This window comes from Oreochromis aureus, linkage group 12, assembly GCF_013358895.1.
Source record: "Oreochromis aureus strain Israel breed Guangdong linkage group 12, ZZ_aureus, whole genome shotgun sequence".
NCBI classification, from domain to species: Eukaryota; Metazoa; Chordata; class Actinopteri; order Cichliformes; family Cichlidae; genus Oreochromis; species Oreochromis aureus.
In genome coordinates, this window is record NC_052953.1 from 4,200,263 (window position 1) to 4,218,121 (window position 17,859).

Sequence of the window (17,859 nt, forward strand, 5' to 3'; positions counted from 1 at the left end):
ATCAAAAAAGCGCTACACAACATTATTCTTGTTCTTTGATTTTTTAAAGACTTTTATCATTAAAAAGCTATTTAGCTCTACATACAGCATTTCCAGTTATTACTGGAATATGGCTCAACTTGACTCAAATAATGGCAATATGCCCAGCGGCTGACAGAGATGGAGATTATAACCACACTGGTTGATATAATTTAGCAACATAATGAGCAAGCAGAAGCAGAAATATTGACAAAGTATTTAAAATGTTGTGAAAAGAAAAGAACTGATATTAAAGTAACAGTAAACCTGCAACACTTTTTCTCCCTGCAGGGCGTGTGAGGAGCTGGTGCGAACGCTGGGCTTTGATTGGCTCCTGATGTTCATGGAAGAACACCTCCACTCCACCACAGTGACGGCAGCTCTGTGGATCCTGGTGGTGCTGCTGTCCAATCAGTCGATCCTCAACCGCTTCAAAGAGGGCCTGTGCGGAGGAGGCTGGCTGGACCACACCGACTCCGTCCTGACCAATAAGATCGGCACAGTGCTGGGTGAGTGCAGCAGCGTGGGTTCGCTGCCATCGCAGCACAAAATAGGAGCTGAGAGGCTGGATTTGGTTAACATTAGGCACTCGCCTTTGAGGGATGTGTACGTGTATTAGCTCCAGACGTTCAAACCTTTAAGCACCCGCTCTCAGAACAGTCACAAGTAAGAAATCGTGATTTCCAAGGTAAATACTGTATGTTGTAACATGGCTCAGCAGACGCCTCTCCTCACTCTGGCAATGCTTTCCGTCGGAGTTGGCCTTCGTTCAGTAAACAGAGAGCTGCACAGTTTGTGCGCCGAACAGCCAAGGGTTGGTTCTCTCATGTTCACCCTCCTGCTCTCCCCTGCTACTGCATCATACCATAGTTCCTTTTGAACTCAGTGGTTTTCAACCTTCTCACTGTTCAGGCGTTCAAACCATTCTGATTCTTCAAAACTGGATTTACCAGCCTGGAATAATTTCAAATGTTGATGTTTGCTTTAATATTTCCATAATACTTCTGTCTTTTATTTGTATTTATTACACCATAACACTCGTGCAAACATCCAGGTTGAGAACCACTGCTTTAGCTCTGGAAACTCTCCCCATTAGAGACGTGCTCTAACAGAATCAGCGCTATCAGGTAGAAGTCCTTAGTTTTATTCAGATTTGGAGTTTAAATCTGTTTGGCTTTGATTGATTGTGTTAGCTTAGTCCTGGATTTTTACTGCAGCCATCTCCTTCATAGATTTGCTTCATTAAACCCCAAAGCGGGCACTACAGCTGTGTGTAGAGCTGCCTGTAGGTGCAGTAGTCACAGGGTGCCACCCTTTTACCTTTGTGCTTTATTTTTAACATTCACTCTCTCACCTTTCTTTTTAGGATTCAACGTGGGTCGCAGTGCCGGCGGGCGCTCCACATTGCGGGAGATCAACCGGGACGCTTGCCATTTCCCAGGATTCCCTGTTCTGCAGACACTGCTGCCCAAACACACCAACGTGCCCGAGCTCTACTTCCTGCTCATGGCTCTCTTCCTGCAGCAGCCTGTCATCGAGCTCCCAGACAGCCTGCAGGTACATGTTAGTATACCCAACCTTCTTTAATAATAGTAACTGAACAAGTTTGTTAGCCTCAGGGCTTAAAGTGACCCTATGCTGCTCATTTCCAGCTCCAGATTTTTATTCTTGGACTTTTTAGAGTCCCTGCACCTTCAGGTCAGAGTACAGTGTCAGTGAATTTAGGATTCTTGGAGTCTTAATTGAATTCATTGAAGAAGCACTTCAAAGTCTGAGGCCGTGTTTCTCAGACAGAAAAAGGTGGTGGAGGGTTGGATTGAGATTATGTCTCTGAGCTGCCTTTGGAAGGCCTCGTTGTCCCCCCAGAACAGCTTGAGGTGGGCAGGGAGAGGGAAGTCTGAGCATCTCTGCTTAGACGGTTGCCCCTTTAACCCGAACTCGGATAACCATCACAGGCTGGATGGACCGACTCTTTAGGGAACTTTGCATGAGTCACAGTTCAGAATTATCCTTATTTATCTCATACTTGGCCATGGAGTACTCCCTCAGGTCATCCACTCTGCAGTTAGGCATTTTAGATCTTACCAATGGGACCCAGCAAACATTGAGAGGACCAGTGCTTTGAATCAGCCGGCCCTCTGTTGCCTCACTGATCTGCTGTTCAAACAGAAGGTTTACAGAGCTAAGACAGCAGAAGAAACACAGGGATTACCACGCTGAATGAGGAAGAGCATAATGGGTTCACTTTTAAACCTGAATTTGACCTGTCAAACCAGCTAATGAATAAATACAAAAGTGGACTAGTTTAATTAGATTTACATGTATCTGTGTGACCCAAGTTACCCCAGTGTCTGTGTTTGTTCTCTCAGTTTGACCTGGACTCTATCTGGACCTTCATCTTTGGCGTGCCGGCATCCAGTGGGACGGTGGTGGCCTCCATCCATAGTGTTTGCACTGAGGCTGCTTTCCTGCTGCTGGCCATGCTGCGCAGCATGCTCAACCTGGTGAGAACCTCTAAAAACCTTCAGACACGTTGGTTTCTTTATTATTAGTTTTTTTTTCTGTGTCATAATGGTCATTTCCAGTTTCCTCTACAGTGGCAGATGCTCTAAATAAGTGTTTTACCAGTGTAGTTTCCTAAACACGAACATTAATCTGCAGCCAATTTCACAAAGCTTGTTTTTTGTGTAGAATAGGGTATAGTTTAGAGTAAAGAGTGGAAGATTGCACAGCGATTTCTACTTGACTACAAAAAGCTTTTGGGATAATTGTTGAACCTTTTTAAGCCATTATTTGCTAATTCAATTTAAGGCCCTTTTCATAGAAGTGCATGTTTTAACAGTTCCTAACAGCAACCTTGCAAAGCACTCACATGTGATTATGATCAGTCTGGATTCTGTGAAGGTTTTTCTTCTAATCTCCCGTAAAAATGACTCGCCACCTGTGGCATGCTCATCCTTCCCTACATGAGAAGCTTCACTAGACCGCCTGTGGGCTTGGTGTCAATAACTGCTCTGAAAAGACTTTTTATTTATTCTTTGCATCAGTTTGAGATTTGAAATGTTAAACTGCTGAGATTTTAATGGAAATTCTTCTCCAGGTTTCATTGCTTTGCATCTTTTGTCTCTTTCCAGCCTTGGCAGTCAGAGGAGGAAGGTTCCTGGCTCAGGGAGTACCCAGTAACACTCATGCAGTTCTTTAGATACCTTTACCACAACGTGTCCGACCTTGCACCAATGTGGCACAGCCCAGAGTTCCTTTGTGCCCTGGCAGCCGCTGTTTTTCCCTTCAACATCAGACCGTACTCTGAGATGGTAAGTCTGTCCTTTATTTTTTCACTTAAGCGACTCGAAATAGAAATTAAATTCTGCACAAGGGAAGAACTTGCAGTGAAAATCTAATCTTGACCTAAAATTACGCCAATAACTTCTAGTAGTGTTTCATCTTCCTCTGCACAAAAATGTAGTGCTTAATTTGCTGTAATCACAAGTCCCATCAACAGGCAACAGATACCCTGTAAATATCCCTTCAGGCTCAGTAAAACTGTAACTTATTGCCCTTCTAAGCCATGGGCACTTTTATCTGCTCTGCAGTTTGTTTTCCTCACAATAAAAGGTGTTTGGGACAGCTGCAGTGTGCTAGCCTTTGAATTAAGATGTATGGCTAAGATTTCCACAAGTCAGAGCAGCAAGAACTTGGAGGAAACAATGATCTGTTCATGAAAGATGATCTTGATGAAGGTCACATTCTTCGTAGGTCAGTGATTTGGACGATGAAACGAGTTCTCCCACCGAAGAGTTCAAGGCCTTCACTGGGGACTCTGGCATGAACCGCAGCCAGTCTGAATACTGCAACGTGGGCTCCAAGACGTCCCTGACCAACCACCCGGCCAAAAAATATGTCTTTGACTTCATGAGGGTTCTGATCATGGACAACCTCTGCATGACCCCAGCCAGCAAGCAGACACCCATCATTGATATGCTCCTGGAGGTAAGGACACAGACATGAACCCACATTCTAGATGCATGGATAGGAAACACTCTAACATGGCTGTTGCTTACTTTTCCCTTTATGTTTGTTTTTTCAGGCCTCCCCGGAGCGCTCCACCAGAACTCAGCAGAAGGAGTTTCAGTCCAACATCCTGGACAGTGTCATGGAGCATCTACTGGCTGCTGATGTCCTTTTAGGTCAGCAGACTTCAGTTTTGGTTCCTTCTCTCACCTCCAAACTAGAGGCAGGGGTGTAATGTATCATCACTATCACTGATGGCACTTTCTCACCTACTTCCCTGGAGTCTACAGTTAGTTCGCACACCCTGCTCATTAGGTCCATTCTTATTGCTTAAATCCTGCTCTTGTACATAAGGATGCTGCAGGACAGCTTAACTCTTTTTGGCTTTGAAAAAAACAGTGATGGAGGCATCATCAAATCAAATCAAATCAAAGTTTATTTATATAGCACATTTCAAAGACCGAAGTACACCAAAGTGCTTTCCATAAGATCAAAGTACAAATAAAATCAATATATAATAAAAATTATAAATATGAAAATAAAATGGTTACATAATCCAATGCAAAATTGCCCTAATTGACCTTAAATACAATATCGAACATATATGTTTTTAAACGTGATTTAAAAGACTGAATAGAGTCCGATGCGCGTATATGAAAGGGAAGTGTATTCCATAACCTAGGTGCTGCAACGGCGAAGGCACGATCACCTCTGGTTTTCAAGCGAGACCTGGGTTGCACTAAGAGCAGTTGGTCAGATGATCTTAGTGCTCTTATGGGGCTATATGGGCAGAGAAGATCGGCTAGGTAATCAGGTGCCATATTATTTAGAATTTTGTAAGTAAGCAATAAAACTTTAAAATCAATTCTAAATTTAATGGGAAGCCAGTGTAAGTTTGCCAAAACAGGGGTAATAGAATTGTACTTTTTTGAGCCAGTCAAAAGGCGAGCAGCGGCATTTTGAACTAGCTGCAGCCGTTGAAGAAGGGAGAGTTGTAGACCCATATACAAGGAGTTACAGTAGTCTAGCCTTGTAGTAATGAAGGCATGAATAAGTTTCTCCAAATCATGAGTCAGTGATTTGCTGACTCATGATTTGCATCATGAGTCAGCAAATCACAATGTGAAGCCCAGAGATCTGCAACCACCTTCAGCAGTTTCTGTTGTGTTTAGAGTATCGTCCTGCATCTATCTGAGGAAGAAAGGAAAATCTATGTGCTTCAAAAAATGTGAGACAGCAAAAATCATCTCACTCACTTACCTTTCTTTGTTTCCTTAGTAGAACACAAAACAAAATCAATAAAGCCCATATTCCTGTCAGCACACTGTTCTGCTAAATCTCAAAGGTAATATCTATTTACAGAGGCGTGAGATGCTTAGTTTTGTTCAGTCATGTAATGCATTTTAAAAATGCTGCTGTTTTCACACTCGAACAGTTTCTACTGTAATGAGAGGTAAACGCTTGCAGCGTGAGGTCGTCTGTTTCAGAGACCTCCTTACTCCTGGAAATACAGACCAGCGTGACGCCCGCTCATGTCCTGTGTATTCACCAGGCATGCACTTCCTCTGTTCTCATATGGGACCAATCAGGCAGTGTCAGTGAGCTCATAGTTAATAAAAACTAAGGGTGAAAAAATATAAACTGAAATAATCAAAACCAGAGAACCTTCTTAAACTCTTTTATTTTTCTTATTTTGGTCATATTCACCATCATCCCCAGTATAAGGAAGGTTCAGTGTATCTGTTTATTGAGACTGGGATGTGTATGCTACTGTGTCATATGTACTGTGTGTTTGTGCTGATTTGAACTTCTTAAGTCTTGCAGTCAAACATCAGAATCTAAAACTAACACAGATTTTTTTTTTTAAATGTAAGCAATAAAAGACTATAATGAAAATGGTCAGAAATAAAAAATCTCCAGCTAAATAATATGAAGAATATAGAAATCGTAGCTGCAGTATAATCTAAACCCTCTAACAGATGTGTGACTGACTCTCTGGCTGCTGCTCTCTCTCCAGGTGAAGATGCCTCTTTGCCCCTCAGCAGCGGGGGCAGTTATCAGATTTTGGTCAACAACGTCTTCTACTTCACCCAGCGGGTGGTGGACAAGCTGTGGCAGGGCATGTTCAACAAGGACTCCAAGCTTGTGGTGGACTTCATCGTGCAGCTCATTGGACAGGTACAAGCAAAATGACCTCAGGCTCTTTTTGGTCAGCTGATGGTCCAAAATGGACAGATTCACCCAAATAAATCCAGTGTATTCAGATGTTATACAAACGAAAAGTCTCGGTCTGTCTAAGGCAGCGTACGCCCTCCCTTTATGTACTCACATTGTGTAGCTGGAGGCGTTAGTATTTTGTCTGGTTTGTACACACATTTAATAGTCATTAGATTCACAAACACAGCATAATGTAAGTCTTGTATTGTTGGGAGCAGCCTGCATTGTCAGACTGACGTTTTCCTGAAGAGGCCGGAGGCAGAGAGACGGCGTCTGTGACGCCTTAACTGGAATAAGAAAGAAAACAGTCCTTCTGAGTCGTCTTGCAGTTAATGCAACCGGTGCAAAGTGATGCTGGAGCAAATCAGATAGACGGGGTCCTTCAGACTGCAGGCCTCATTTTGGCAGGAGATGGGCACAAAATGAGATTTGGCTGCTGAGGTGTGTTTCTTATATTTGCTGCTTATTAGATTCAGTTTCTTTGTTTTGTTATTGTAAATAAGGGTTACAGTGGTACCCTGTGCATATGCTTACATGGAAATGCTTTTAGCAACGTAGTAAAAAGAGTAGTGCATGGAGTTTGTCTTCCCTTTTTATGCGGTGGTTTGTGTACACATTGCTGTGCAGCTGAGAAGATAAGCAGATTATTTTCAGTAATTCATTTTTCGAGCCATAATGCAGTCCCTGAATCCTGGAAATATCCCTCGGTGGATTCGATGGCCATCTATTTCATCCTGAGGCGCACAGTTTGGAACTGGAATATATTTGTTATTAATTTCGTCAGTCATTTTGAAACAGACCCACTTTCTACTCAATTTTCTTTGGGAGAAACTCCAGCTGGAGTTACTCCTTAACAAAGTGGTCGATTAAAAGGAAAAGATGTGTGATGGGTGACACGGTCCGGTACTTCCTGTAGGTGTGTGAGTGAACACCAGGTGCTCTGGTTTATTCCAACAGTCCCAAATGTAATTTCCTGGATGTGAGCAGCGTGGAATAAAGTGTCAGTAAGACTAGAAAAGAGGTTTTCTATGTAAATAATATTCCTTTTCAATTTTTAAGACTTTTTCTGTTTCAGGCTTAAAACTGGTTTTCTCCCAGTTTTGCTTTCACACAAAACGGGAAGCTCCAAAATCTGGAGCGTACTGTTAGAGCACACTAGAGTGTGAACATGCAGAGTATTGATTTAAAAGGTACTGGCTTTTTGAGTCTAAACACATGTTTACAAATAGAGGGCTTTTCAAATAAAGGTGGCCTTTGAGGCCCTTAAGCAACATTCCAATACTAAAGCTACGTTCACAATCCTCTGCATTCCTAACTCAGTTTAGCCCTGTTACAAACACAAACCTCCTTCTGCAGAAATATTTCCTCAGTAGCTTTATTCATATGCACTTCATAGCATTAAACAGCCATAACTGCTTCTCGCTTGTTTTCCTCCCGCTCCAAATTCTCCAGTCTAAGAGGCGTTCGCAGGGACTTTCTCTCGACACCATCTACCACTGTCTGAACCGGACGGTGCTCTACCAGCTCTGCCGACCCCACAAGACGGTAGCACAGCAGGTGGCCCTGCTGGATGCCCTGCGGGTCCTGACCGTCAACCGCAACCTGGTGCTCGGGCCAGGTAACCACGACCAGGACTTTGTGGCCTGCCTAGCTCACTGCTTCATCTGCCTGCACAGCGGGAGGTACGTTCTTTAAATGAAGGCTGCTGTTGGCTTTTTACTTTGATTATTAGCAGTAGACTATAGAAGTGTATCTATCGCACCAACAGGTGCTGTGTGTGTAAACACTCTGATATTGGTTATTCATACGTTGAACTAAATTCTCTTTCCTGTATTATTCTTTCGATATTTATTAGGCCCAGTAATAATATACTTCAGTGGTAAATCCTGTAAAGAAAAAGGTCAAAAGTAATAATATTTTTGGGTTGTAAACACACACATAGATGAGATGCATTTAGACTTTCATGTTAATGCTTTAGTGAAATGTTGCTTTGTTTTTGTCACTTTGCCAGTTTGTTGAGCTGATTGCTTTACTTGCACTGCCGTAGCTTTTAAAGCTGTGCTGGTTGTGGCCACTGTACACAAATGGTACTTTATTTGGATACTTTGATTTAAAAGCTGGTTTTTGTTTTTAAATAAACTGTAAAACAGGAGTGTTTAACATGTTTTCAGAATCACACTTAAAGGTGTTCAACAGATTTCATAGTGCAGACGAGCTCTGAATTGTCCACGTGTCCTGATAAAACAGAAGAGCTGAATTATGCATGGAATAAATAATCAACAAACACGTTTTCTACCGTTATGTCTCAACTTCTGTTTGCAATGATGATGTAAAGGGTTAGAAAACAGAAAAAACACAAATCATTGTCTTTTTTTTCTGCACAGAAGAAAAGTTTCCATCGTGTGTTTATTTTGTTTACTATGTTGCCGTTCTTGTAGTTAAACTCGGTGAGATTATCTGAGTCTCTCCCCCGCAGGAATGTTGGTATAGCTAATTACCGCCAGGTCACACCTCCTTGTGTTTATTTTCTGAAACTTGGACTTTGTCAGGTTTGCTCACATGCTGGTGGATTGTGATAGCAGGGAATGTATCTGGTTCTGGGGAAAACAACATTTTTTTCCTCAAACCGCAGCAGGTGTGGTTAGACTGGATGTCCAGCCATGTCGTGAACACAACCTTCTCTAACACGACGCTGTGTTTGACTGCAGAGATCAGACCTGTTTGCCATGGAGAAGCCAAATAATCAAACCCTCCTCACAGTTCTCTGCAGGGCAGCATGATACTGAGCTCCTGTGTGTGTGTTTGTGTGTGCAGTAGTGTGGACGGCTTCGGTTTGGAGGCGGAGGCCAGGATGACGACCTGGCACGTCATGATGCCCACGGAGAACGAGTCTGACACCACGCACAGTCACGACGTCAGCGAGGGTGAGACACAGATTCGTGTGTTTAAGAGTGTGCGTGCCGAACCACTCTGACCCTGATGACCTCTGCCTAGATGCTGTTGTGTGACACATCCTCTATATAACTGAATAAATTCAGTTTATTTACACTTTATAAAACATTTAGGCCCAGCTATGATTAACAGGATATGGAGTATTTAAATAACAAGCAAAAAACAATGCATCTTGAACAGTTAATAGAAATAAGAGGATATAAGAGAATGAGAGGAGTGCAAAAATAACCTGAGTGGTTTAGAGATCTGTCTGAAAGAGCGACGTCTCCTGCAGTTGTTTTACTAGCGATCAGTCCCCTCACTCATAATTTTAAATGAGTTTCGTGTTTCTTGCCTTAGAAACACTCATCTTCATATATCAGCTGTGAAATGACCCAGAAAGTCGATGAGGTGTAACACTTGTATTTTTGTATGTTGTGGTGCAGCATGTGTTTAGATGTTGTGTTCTGTGCTTGTGGAGGAGGTGAATGTGGGTGAATTACAGACAGAGATGGAGAGAGAGTTTAATTAATATTTTATGTGTTGCAAAGGAATTTTACAACTGCTCTGCACAAAAACAGACAGGAAAACTAATTATTGTGGTTCCTCTGCAGGGCGGCAGCTCCTGCTGAAGGCGGTGAACCGTGTGTGGACGGAGCTGATGCACAGCAAGCGCCAGATGCTGGAGGACATCTTCAAAGTGTCTCTGCCCTGCAACGACAGAGGCCACGTGGACATCGCCACAGCCCGTCCTGCTTTGGAAGAGCCGGCCCTGAAGAGCTGGCAGAACCACCTGGGTGAGGAACACTGAAAAACACATGCAGAGGCATAACAAAGACTTCCTGCTCCCTACTTTAGCTCAGATTTTGTTTTTGTTTTCTCTGCTTTGAGTAGCTGAGTGTTGCTCATGCAATCTTGAGATAACTAGGTCAGCCTCTTTTTGTTTGACAAAATAAATTAACCCCACGGCCCTGCAGACAGAGCCTGCTATTCCTGATCTGCTGTCTTTTTGGCTAAGCTATTGCTTATGTAAGCAGACTGGTAAATGACTGTCATCCACCAGCCAAGTTTTGACTCAGTCTGCTGATCCAGGCTCTTTAGCAGGCAACCAGATGTTGTTAGAAGTTCTCTTTGAGTTTGTAGAAAAGGCCCTAAGATGTTTTTCCTTTGTTAAGCACTTATGAAATATCTGTTGTAGAAGGAGCATTATTTTTCAGAGAAGATATGATTAAACTAAAATTTGTAAATACTTGTTCTGTCCCTCAAATAAAATCCCCTTTACCTTCTGTGTTAGTTAAATCTTGGAGACATCCTGAGTAAGTTGTGCTCTTGCTGGGAAAGCTGAACTTCTGCATCACAGAGCTGTGGTTGTGAAACATGCCCAAAAACTGTGAATCCACAGCGGATCAAAGTAGTTCAGACTTTTCAGATTTTCTACAATTATTGTCAAACATCTGTTTTGTGTAGAAGAAGGGAAACCTCTGCTTTTCACTGGCTTTAGTGCAGGTCAGGCCTCAGTCCCACAGACTGAGAGAGAGAGGAAAATGTGTACTCAGGAACCAGCTGGTGAGTGGTTGTTGGAGGTTGGCGGCAGTCAGTGGGAGAAAGAAGTAGCTAAGAAGTCTACAGTGCTGCACCAGAAACCTCCTGCAATTACTTTGTTTGCTAGTGATTGCCACAGTTGCCTGTATTTTGCATGGAAGACGTGGACTGGTCTGCAAACACTTGCAGGCTGCTCGCTGTAGTGTGGCAGTGAAGCTGTGAAAAGTGCAGCTCAGACTGTTAAATAAGTTGGCAGTGTGGTGCAACTTTTACTTTGAAGGCGAACGTTCTCAGTTACCAGTTTGAGTCTGATTTTTTTTTTCAAGTTTCACCACAGCTCAGAGAGTAGATGCCAAGTGAAACCAAGTCGACATCTTTAAAAAAAAACTGTGGGCAGCTTCAGTAAACAAACAGAGGAAGGAGATTTTTATTGCATCATTCCTATCAGGGAATGTGCATTTTTCCTTAGGAACACAGAGACTAAGCATGAATTTTACAGATTAACTTAAGTAATAAAATCACATTAACACCCTCTGTCATCGCCTTACATGTTTTTTTTACTGTAAACAGCAGACTGTTAAGATAACCACAAGGTTAAAAAAAACTGAATGTACTTTTCTCTTTTCTGCCAATCAGTTCATGAGAAAAAGTACATCAGTCGTGGGGAAGCAGTGGCACCAGCGACTCAGTCCAAACTGTCCAGAGTCAGCAGCGGCTTCGGCCTCTCCAAGCTGACCGGCGTCCGGCGCAACAAGAAGGAGAACAGCCTGAATAAGAACAGCCTGTCTGCACAGGTACACGGAAAGCAACAAGCACAAATACACACGAGCATTTCTTACTTACGTGTACTCTCTGAGTCTGAGCACTTTAAATACAGGCTTGTTTTTCTGGTCCACAGGAGACTTTTCAGTGGATGTTCACACACATCGCTGTTGTCCGGGACTTGGTGGCCATGCAGTACAAGGAATATCAGGAGGTAGTGCATCTCAACTCCCAATGGGTCAAGATTAGTTATGATCATTAAGGTTGCATACAAAATGTAAGGTGCAGTAACTCCGAGGCTACTGAATAAATAAATGACAGTGTTTCATATGGAAACAAGTTCAGATGTAATTTTTGTTTTGGATTTCTCTTCAGCTCGTTTTCAGAGATGATTTTCTTCTTTTGTTTTTACTTTTTATTCTTTTCACAATTTGTGTCAGTCTTTTCAGTTATTGCACAACAAGCAACTTACAAAGTTCAGAACAGCTGTAAAAAGTTGTGAAGCAGTTGACTCACAGCCAAGCTGCCCTCCTATTCTCAGTAAACATTCAGCAGATGTGCTTGTTGTGAAGGCAAATCTGATGAAAAACTAAAACTGAAGGCTTCAAGTTATTTTACTGGTTTCTGTAAATGCACAAACACACTGAATTTAGCTATAACAGCCTTGCAATCATTGTAGTGTTTGCTAGTGTTTGTACTCATCCTGGGTGGTTTAAGCTGTGATCACACAGATCCTGCATCCATACATGTGGTTACCAGGTGGGAAACTTTCTGTTGGTCCTCTGCAAAAGTTAAGAACAACTTTGCACAAAGTTTATTTTTGTAAAGTTTCCTTAAGTTATTTCTGTGATGACCACAGCGTCAGCACAAACCAGTGTGCTATAACAGTGCAGTCTGATGTGACTGCAGGACCACACAGAAACTCTGTACGGCAACATTTCACAGCCCAGTGTTGCAGTCATGACATTTATAATTCATAGCAGTACTTTTTCAAGTGACTCACCGCACTCTTGCTTCATCCATCCTCTCCGTCTCGCAGCGGCAGCAGAACGCCCTCAAGTACGTGACGGAGGAGTGGGCATCCATCGAATACGAGCTGCTGCGTGAACGAGGCCTCTGGGGCCCGCCAATCGGCTCCCACTTGGACAAGTTTATGCTGGAAATGACGGAGGGGCCCTGCCGAATGAGGAAGAAGATGGTCCGCAATGACATGTTTTACATCCACTACCCGTACGTCCCAGAGACGGAGACCAACACCAACTCAGCACAGGTACTCGGCTTTAAATCGGCATTCACGTTCCCACACACCCCTCCAGGACTTTAGCAGATATGAAAGGACTCGTGGTAAATATTCATTTGAGGAATGACATTAGCAAGGCGAATTAAAATGTAAACTGCACCTTTTTTACACTCTCCAGTTTCTCCAGTTTAATTACGAGACAGAGATGCAAATTAAATATGACAATACTGTAAAGAGAGGCATGCAGCCAGCGTAATGTCGCCCATGGTTTGTGTTACCATTTTTAAGCCTGAGGTTCAGCGTTTAGACTGTCGCTATCAACAGGACCTGAAACTACTGACTATAATACTATCGAGAAAGTGTTGGGGTCATAAATCAAATGTGCAGTAAAGTTATTTTTTAAATAGACTTAAATACTTGGTTTAAAGCACGTCAGCATTTTCTTCCCTTTTTAAATCCAAAGGTTACATTTACGTACACAAAAAGATCTTGGGCACCTACACACTACACCGACAGGAGCGCCTCTGCCATGGAAACCAATACCATGTGTGGAGTGGTTTGTTTGTGCTGTGAACGTAATCCGACTTCCATCTGAACCAACTACCAGTTGTACTTTGCAAGTTTGAGCTAAAAAGCTTCCTGTAGTCACGTTTGCACATCCTATACAAAGCAAAGGTCTGTACAGGTTAGCAAGTAGACGTGAAATGAATGCAAGTTCTCCAATAATCCAAAACACAGCACCTTTTCCTGTTTACTTTTGTTGCTCCCGCCCCAAACACATCTGGCAAATGAGACAGACTGAACATTCTCACTTGGTTTCTTGGTTTGTAGTGAAGCGTTTTGGTTCGTGTGGAAACAAATAACAGGGAAAAGCCAAAAGTTTACAAACTCATCAACTGATTCAGATCAGAATAAACTATAGGTGTGAAAATGCCCAAACTTCCAGACGTTCACTGACAGTAGTGCAAGTCCATGTCCACGTCCACAAATTCAACAACAAGTGTGTCAACTAAGCAGCCAAAAGCATAACAAAGGACACCAAAGTCACAGTGAGCTACATTGTGACAGCATGAAATGTAGCCAAAGTGAGACAGAGAAGAGGCTGAAACTGAATCTCACAGTTGGACTGGCACAAGCATTTGTTTGAACACATGGCAAAGAAAGTATTTTAAGCATTTTCAATAAAACATGGCAAAGAAATCCAGTTTGTTTCTTTTTGAATTGAATTGAAAAATGTCCTTCTTGGTGTCAGCAACTTCAGCCAATCCCCCGCAGAGCAGCAAACACTCCTTAAATAGAGCTCTAGGATGAGCTCATCGCTGCCCTGTGAGGCAGTGACACCAACAGCCGGTGCCTCACTTTTCCTATCACTGAGACACATTTAGCTTTGTTTGCTCTACAAATAATCCCTCCTCTCCGTTTGCTCGCGGGGGCATCTCTCCACTCCACAATAATTTATTTGGTCATGAAGATTCAGAGAACGCTTCAGGCGTTCCCAGTTTTGTTTTGTTTTTTTTAACTTTTTTCTGTTTCAACATTCAAGCTTTTAGTTGACTGACTTGGTGTGTCCCTGTCCCTCGAAAGATGAAATCATCCAGCAGTGCTCAAATGGAGACTACATGCATAAAAAACAAACCTCCCTGTTCCTGAAGATGCCCTTTAGGAGTTCAGATTAAGAGTTCATGGACCCTTTATGAAGAGTCTCTTTAGATGCCTTCTGGAAAGAATTTAATTAAGTCCAAATTCCCGGCGGCTTGGTTGCTAATGTATAATTTAATCATGCTCGAGGAGCAGTTGCAGCTTGACAAAGCCCCGTGCTTGTGCCATGGACTTGAATACCATTGCTTGCCGTTTTCACTTTAAGTGTTGGAGCTCATTAGTTTTGGCTTGCCTGCCTTGTTTGGCCATTGTTGGAGGACACGCCCCCCCACTGAAGATTTTTCCATTTGAATTCCACTTAAATGTTCTTGTTAGGAACAACCAAAAACACATAAAGCTAATTTAATGACCCCGTGGTTTAATTCCAGTTCACAACCACAGTCGCCTAACAGTTAGACCATCACCTGTGAGCAGCGTGTGGTGGCAGTGGGAAAGAAGAACTCCCTTCTAACAGGAAAAGACCTCCAACGGATCAGTCGTCACAGTGTGAGAGGACAAAGAAGAGAAAGAACATCAGGGAGGAAAAAGCTCAACTTTAACTAGAAAAACACTTTTTTTTTATTTTCTGCAGTAAAATTCCAGCATTCTTGTCCTTTCCTGTCCTCTTTAGTAACCTACAATAAAACATTATCAGTGGGGAAAAAAATAGAAAATTAAGTCAAAATTTCAGTCTTTTATATTCACTACTAGTGAAACGTTTGGACACACCTTCTCATTTAATGGTTTCTCTTTATTTTTACTACTTTCTTCACTGTAGATACAAACTGAAGACATCAAATACATGAAGCAAGACATATGGAATATGTAGCATAGAAAAAAACTGATAAATAACTTTAAATGTGTTTTATATTTTAGATTTCCCAAAGTAGCCACCCTTTGCTTTGCTGACAGTGCTACAAACCCTCGGCCTTCTCTCAATGAGCTTCATGATGTAGTCGCCTGAAATGGTTTCACGTCACAGCTGTGCCTGTCAGGGTTTATTTGTGGAGTTTCTTGCCTTCTTAATGGGGTTTGGATCATCAGTTGTGTTGTGCAGAAGTCTAGAAGTCCCTATTTGACAAATGTTAGAATTTATATTATGGCAAGAACCAATCAGCTAAGTAAAGAGAAACGACAGTTCATCATTACTTTAAGAAGTTCAAGGTCAAACCATTAAATGTGAAGCTGTGTCCAAACATGTGACTGGTCGTGTATCTCTCATGAATGGTGCTGAATTAGCCCCTCTGTAGTTGTACGTATGGTTAAAATAGAAGAAGCCAATAACTTTGAATAGATGATAAAACTAGACCAAACGCACACTTTTCAATTATTTCTTCCACTATTTTCAATTTCTTTTTACATATTGATGTGACATAAAAATCATATGATTAGAAGAGAAACAGCAAAAAAACAATAAATCTGCCATATCAATGCTTTGAGAAAAGGAAACCTACATTTCCTATGCAAAAGTTCTGGTGTTGAAATTTGGCTCAAATTTGGACTCAAACCTTGTAAATATTTCTCCAAATTAAAAGCTCAAAATGTTCTTCTTTACATTTAATTAACCTCTCCAGACTTTAGCATGAAAATAAGAGGATATGTAGGATCATGTGGCTTTGAGCTGTTTGGTTGCTTAATTGAAAAAATTCCCATGTGAGATATTAAATAGCCATATCCTGTGTCTCTTTACCCTCTTCAGCACTCCTGTCCCCCTCTGGTGCCCCTTGATTCCTCACCTCTGGTTGGGGTCTTTGACTGTATTCAGGTACCTTCTGGAAAAACCTGTTTGGCCCCCACTGATGCTTGCTGTGACTGCATGAGCGTAACAAACATGTTGATTTGAACCACGCAAGTCTGTGTGTGTGTATGTGGTCATGCCAAAATGTGGTCCAGGGGATTCACAGTACCAGGAACTACCACAAAGGTGACTCAGGCAGATATTTAAATGCCCACCTGTGTGTCTGTGGACAGGGTATGACAACATGAATAACATGGTACCAGTGCATTTGGCTTTAACTCTGGGAGTGGAAGAATGAAGCACCTATGCTTTGTTAAGCAGGCTGCCTGTGGATGTGAAATCTGAAATACAGCACAGGCTGAACCACGTCGCCACTTTACTGCGCTATTGCAGCAAGTTTCTGCCCTGTGTGATGCTCCTCTCACTGAAATTCTTGCAGCGTCATGCAGGAGCCGTGCAAGGCATCGTCAATATATCTACCTTTTATTTTGATACACAGAATATAAAGATGAAGAATAACTAACTGAAGCATGTGTTTTGTGTTTTGACACTGACAAAGCCAAAAAATCTTTTAAAAGTCTAATCAAAGTGGAGTCAGTCAGTCCAGAACATGCAGTGCTACACGGTCTCACCTCCTTCTCTCCTCCCCAGAAACCTCTGCGTTACCGCCGCGCCATCAGCTACGACAGTAAGGAGTATTTCATGCGTTTGCTGTCCGGAAACCCCGGCATGTACCAGCACTCTGTAGAGCACAGCACCGAGGGAGAGACCACGCACCACGAGCTGGAGCATGGAGAGGACACCATTGCTAAAGTCAAAGGTAAAGAGACAGCACTGTGACACTGATGCTGTCAGACAGAGTAAGATTCAGAGAAATCCTCATTTGGCCTTCCTTTCTAGTGTTTCATCTTCTGAATGGATTCAGGAGTTCTGTCCTTCTCTGTGGGATGATTAGTTTCTGTCTAAAGTTAGGAGGTGTTGCCTGTATGTAACACTGTGTTTGCACTGTGCTCCTCAGGCCTGGTGAAGGCTCCACTGAAAAGGTCTCGGTCCACAGCGGACGGTGCAGATGAGGACAGTCAGGACCAGCTTCAGGAGCAGCTATTAGAGTCAGGAGGCCCTGAAGAGGAGCAGAAGACTGACAACACGTCCCTGCTGAGACTCCTGGAGGAGGGAGAGAAGGTCAGTCTGAGGGAAGCACTTAGATATTTGTGGATAATTAACAGGTGGCGCATTTCAGCCAAACATACTGTTCAGTATTGACTGGGAACTTTTTGACGATTCGTCAAATGATTGCACATAGTTGTTGCAGAATTGTGACACGCTGGCTTTAGTGAGTTTGGACTGGACATTTTTTCCCTATTTCTCCAGTTTGTGCAGTAACGTCTAATCTTGCCGCAGCAGTCAGGTTTTATCGTTCTGGCTTTGGGTAGTTGGCAGCGTGTGACAGAGAACTTTGTAAAGCAAAGAAATTGGAAAGACAACCAGTCACACACAAGCAAACTGCATCTTTGATTTCTAAAGTTTTAGATTTCAAGTTTCACATCTTCTGTTATTGACTTTATTTATGTGATGAAGTATTGCACTGGGTGTCCAGTCCCAGAATCTCATCTGATAAAAAGGCCTTTTAAATAACACACACACACACACACACACACACACACACACACACACACACACACACATATATATAATATAAATGATATAACCTCCAGGTCTGAAAAGTGGCTTGAACCTGCATTCTTCCTGATGGACAGCAGGG

General features: G+C 42.5%; 1 protein-coding gene across 3 annotated transcripts in view; it reads left to right on the top strand.

Annotated features, from left to right (window-relative positions):
* Positions 1 to 17,859, top strand: part of wdfy3 (WD repeat and FYVE domain containing 3) — a 111,640-nt gene that overhangs the window by 78,646 nt on the left and 15,135 nt on the right. For 2 of the 3 annotated variants that reach the window (XM_039620530.1, XM_039620531.1), the window contains exons 30-44: positions 310 to 527; positions 1,385 to 1,581; positions 2,388 to 2,522; positions 3,153 to 3,332; positions 3,775 to 4,008; positions 4,106 to 4,205; positions 6,047 to 6,207; positions 7,699 to 7,928; positions 9,061 to 9,170; positions 9,792 to 9,974; positions 11,356 to 11,513; positions 11,618 to 11,695; positions 12,521 to 12,751; positions 16,749 to 16,917; positions 17,116 to 17,279. In XM_039620530.1, coding sequence (XP_039476464.1) covers positions 310 to 527; positions 1,385 to 1,581; positions 2,388 to 2,522; positions 3,153 to 3,332; positions 3,775 to 4,008; positions 4,106 to 4,205; positions 6,047 to 6,207; positions 7,699 to 7,928; positions 9,061 to 9,170; positions 9,792 to 9,974; positions 11,356 to 11,513; positions 11,618 to 11,695; positions 12,521 to 12,751; positions 16,749 to 16,917; positions 17,116 to 17,279 — 2,548 coding nt within the window. The remainder of the gene's footprint in view (positions 1 to 309; positions 528 to 1,384; positions 1,582 to 2,387; positions 2,523 to 3,152; positions 3,333 to 3,774; positions 4,009 to 4,105; positions 4,206 to 6,046; positions 6,208 to 7,698; positions 7,929 to 9,060; positions 9,171 to 9,791; positions 9,975 to 11,355; positions 11,514 to 11,617; positions 11,696 to 12,520; positions 12,752 to 16,748; positions 16,918 to 17,115; positions 17,280 to 17,859) is intronic. The other variant, XM_039620532.1, reaches the window with a different exon arrangement.